This window comes from Cariama cristata, unplaced genomic scaffold (assembly GCF_000690535.1).
Source record: "Cariama cristata isolate BGI_N322 unplaced genomic scaffold, ASM69053v1 scaffold13930, whole genome shotgun sequence".
NCBI classification, from domain to species: Eukaryota; Metazoa; Chordata; class Aves; order Cariamiformes; family Cariamidae; genus Cariama; species Cariama cristata.
The window spans coordinates 1-4,407 of NW_009596455.1; the positions used below are offsets into that span (position 1 = coordinate 1).

At 44.0% G+C, this 4,407-nt stretch overlaps 1 protein-coding gene across 1 annotated transcript; it reads right to left on the minus strand.

Annotated features, from left to right (window-relative positions):
• Window positions 1-3,691: 3,691 nt before the first annotated feature.
• LOC104156526 (olfactory receptor 4M1-like) lies at window positions 3,692-4,183 on the minus strand (the record flags this gene model as incomplete). Its single annotated transcript, XM_009706199.1, is given in 2 exon segments — window positions 3,692-4,051; window positions 4,054-4,183. Coding segments are annotated over 2 exon segments (490 nt in total), but the record flags the coding sequence as incomplete, so codon positions are not given.
• Window positions 4,184-4,407: the final 224 nt, after the last annotated feature.

The following is a 4,407-nucleotide window of genomic DNA, read 5'->3' on the forward strand; positions in this document are numbered from 1 at the left end:
TCTCTATTAACCCTTTCCTTCCCCAGAAGTGGAAGGAGAAAAGCGAGTGAGACTTTGGATTAGAAATTAGAACTACTTTATAAAGCAATAACAATGAAAAAGAGTATAATAATACTACTAATAAGAATAATAGAAATAAAAATATACAAAACCAATATTGAGCTTCCCAATGATGATCATGGAATTGCAAGTCATGGTGGCTCACACCACTCTCGAGACAGGGTGGGCACCCAGATGTCCTGGACCAAACTGAGCAGCAGATGGGAACTGGATTCAAGAATATATGTATCAGGATTGAAGGTAGGAGAATGAGCAGAGTCCCATGGTGTTGCCAACCATGTTAGAAGGTGACCTGATCCCCGTGACCCCTTCACTTTATACTGAGTATGATGTGGATGAGATGGAATGCTTCATTGGTCAGTTTTTGGTCACCTGTCATGTCCGCGCTTTCCCACAGTTGTGACCCTTTTATGCCCTTTCAGATGTGGATCATAAGAGGGCCAGCAGTGACCTTGGTTCCCATAGGAATAAGTATAAACAGGGGCCTTTCTGCCTACCAATCCTACTGTTACTTTAGTAACAGTAAACATCAAGCATTACCAGTTCTGAAAGCAGACAGTGTGTGAAAAACATGTAACCAACTTCAGAAAGTGCAATTACTTAGAAGAACCTTAACTGAAGGAAAAATCTGCTGAAATAATTGGGCCTGTTTTAGCCAAACCAAAACATTCAGCTGCCATTCTGTGGCCCCAATGTACTAGGCAATTTCTACTATGATGTTCCTCAAGTCATTAGACTGGCCTGCACTACCACCTGCATGGGTGAACTACAGATGGTATTACTCTTTTTGTAATGTTATTTCTTACATTGTCATCTTGCTGAAGATAAGGACATGCATCACAGAAGGGAAGCAGAAAGCCCTGTCTACCTGTGGAACACAGATACCCATTGTGAGCTTAATATTCATCCCCTGCATCTTCATCTATGCTCAGCCTTATAAGAAATTCCCTATGGATAAAGTGGCCTCCATTGTTTATACCGTAGTCACTCCAGTGTTAAACACAATGATCTACACACTGAGAAACACTGAGATGAAGAAGACCATCAGGAGAACACTGGGGAAAATCATTCTCTCAGGTGCGTTACAGAAACCAGACCAACCAGCATATCCAAAGAGATCACATCTGATGCTTCTGTGAGAAAACTGTGTTCACCACTGAGATTCCTGCTCCTTCAGTAAGTGAGCAAATTTGTAGATGTGAGATGAGAACATTCACCTCACATCAGCTTAGGAAGGTCAATAACATGTTTTCGTGTTCTCCACGGAGTGTGCAGTACAGTATAATTTGTAGGGCCAAATGAGAGTTTTCTGTAATAAACCATTTGCAAAGACAGCACCATGGCACACCCTGGATACTAGAGGCCCTAACCATGCCCTTGTCCTCTCCTGTGGAAATCACAGGTGGACCTTCCACTCCAGCACGTCTCGCTTCTCTTTACCAATCCAGTGTAGCTTCCTCTCTAAGTTAACACACCTGAAAGTTAGATTGGTAAACTTTCTACTTGTCACATAGTTACAAAGGGTCTTTATAGTAGTGTCAGCTGTACTTTTAATGCACTCCCTTTTTCCTCCCTTATCCTCACTTCAGGTGGACTGTATAGCTTTTAAGATCCTTCCTGGAGTGGAGCATCCTGGTCATTAGACAACATGGAGGTGGTTGAGGGATAGAAATGTCCCAAGGATAACTGAAGTGTGCTCTAGGGCTGGATGTTCCCCTCACCATTCTTCTCTTCTTTGCTCTGCCCCATCCTACAGTTTCATCCCAGCAATCCTTACATGATCATGGTCTCTTACATATCCACAGAGCCTTCTACACAAAACAAGCATCCTGCACACGGTGCTATACAAGGACAAATGTGGCAAGTGGGGAGGCAAACAGCCCATGCTGTTTCCTTCATTAGAAAGAAATTCAAAGTTCTTTGTAGGTCCTTGCAGAAAAGTTAAAGTTTTTTAAGAAATGTCAGGTGCAAAACTGAAACGCCACCTGGAACAAGGCAGAGACGTGGGGGAGCAGAATGGATGCAGAGAAGAGGAGATTCTGTCTGCAGGAATATCTGTTGTCACCTCAAGGAGGATGTTGGGTGGAGAAGAAACCTTAGAAGTTTCTAGAACTGTCCCAGAAAGTGCTGCTGAGCATCAGGCCACCTAACCTACAAGTGACCTATTCTGAGGCTCACAGTCAGAATTAGCGTAGTCCTTTGGATCTCAAAGGCAGAGGAGTATCCTGTCTGCCCCACATGGTAGGCTAACAAGGCCCCTCAAAGGGCCTGTGGGGTAGGTACTGTGCCAGAGATGATGAAAGTTCTGTGCACTGTCGGTGCAGCCAGATTCCCCTCATAGGGGCTAGCTATGGATGGTACAGATGTGAATGGTTCTGGCCTGTTGGCTGGGGTAAATTACTTAGATGACATAGAAAAATACTAGTTGTCTTTCACTGCTAAAGGACTGGTTTCAGGGCCACTAACAGGAGTGCAAAGAGACAGAAACTGTGTTCCAGAAACTGCGGGACTGCTCAGAATGGTGGTAACCATGCTCCTCGAGAGTGATGGAGCCAGCCCTAGCTGAATAAAGTTCCCCAGTACATCAAAGACCTGATCATGTACACTATTCTAGAGTGGGGATGGTGCTGTCCAGGTGCCGGTGCTTCTTGCTGTGTTTAGAGGGATGGTGCTTTCATACATGGGAAAGTGAGTTGCCAGGTGAAGGAGTCATGGGGTGAAGTGAGTGGACTATGCACCAGAGAACCAGAACAGGATTACAAGAAGAGAGCAGAGGCTATAGCCAAAGTCCCTTGTGGCAATGAAGGATGTACAAGTGGAGGGCACACTTTATCGAGTGATGAGGAAGATTCCCAGGATGGGGGAGGCTGGATGCTTGTGGCCTTTGACAGAGGACAAAGGCACTCATTTTCTTTTGCCAGAGAATAAGTAGGACAGTTAAGGAAGGAGATAAATAACAAAAACCCCCTACTTCATGTGTAACTATATTTGGATTCTTACAGTATACAGCAGAAAGTGTTTCACAAGGACTGAGAACACTATGATTTGTGAGGGTGCAATGCCTTCTGGGCTATTATTGGAAGACTTTGTGGATGGAGCCATAATTAGTCCACTCTGCACCTACCCTGTCTACAGAATATGCACTACAGTAAGAAAACTATCTTCTCTGAAATCCTCATTTCCCCTCAAAATGAATTAGTTGGCTGATTCAAGTCATAATACAGTGGGTGAACAATTGGCTGATGGGTCAGGCTCAAAGACTTAGAGTAAATGAAGTTACATCAGGCTGACAGCCAGTCACTAGCAGGGTTTCCCAGGATTTAATTTTAGGGTAGTACTCTGTAATGTTTTTACAAAACAGAGAAGTCCAATGTACATTAAGTAAGTTTGCCAATGATACTAAACTAGGAGGAGCTGTGGACTCCCTCGAGGGTAGAGAGGCCTTACAGAGAGATCTGGGTAGACTTGAGAGCTGGGCAATCACCAACCATATGAAATTTAACAAGAGCAAGTGCCAGATTCTGCACCTGGGATGGGGTAATCCTGCTTATACAAAAAACTGGGGGATGAGAGTGTGGAGAGCAGCCCTATGGAAAGAGATCTGGGGGTTTGGGTTGATGGCAAGTTGAACATGAGTCAACAGTGTGTCCTTCATGGATGAAGCCCCCAACCCATGTAGCTCCAACTAGGACACAGCATACCACCTGTATGTGATGTAGTAGCCTACTGTAGTGAGGAGGTTTGCAAATGGCTACATAATGGTCATAGGCCATACCTATGAGCAGGGAAGCTTCAACTGCTCCCAGGAAGTGGAGGAAGAAAAGCTAGGTCATGCAGGCACTGTGGGAGATGGTCTTACGATGTGACAAAAAGTTAACCAACATTTTGGGTGGGGTCACAGAACAGTAGCAGATGTCCAAGAATGCCAAATTGGCCAGGAAAAAATACATGGGTGATCCCAGTTGGGAATCCCCCTGAATTTTGAGAATGGTAGGATGTTGCCTGGCAGAATGATAATATAGAAGAGCAGGAAGAAGAAGAAGAGAATAATCTGGACTTCATGATTTTGGGACAATCTCAACAGAACAAAGTCTGTAACTACTGTGTAGTTCTCATGCTCCATTTCCACTCTGCAGAACCCTGAAAAACAGACAATAATCATGTAAAAAAAAACCCACTAGTGCAAATCTACAGAAATGTTTAAACAACTTGGGGCATATTTAGCTTGCCTAAAATGCATGCCCTTTTCCCATTTCCTTGTTTTAGGGAACTCCTAATGGTGAAATACTTGAAAGCCAGTAAATTAGATTCCCACTAACTTGGGTGTTTTACTGAAAATGTAGACTG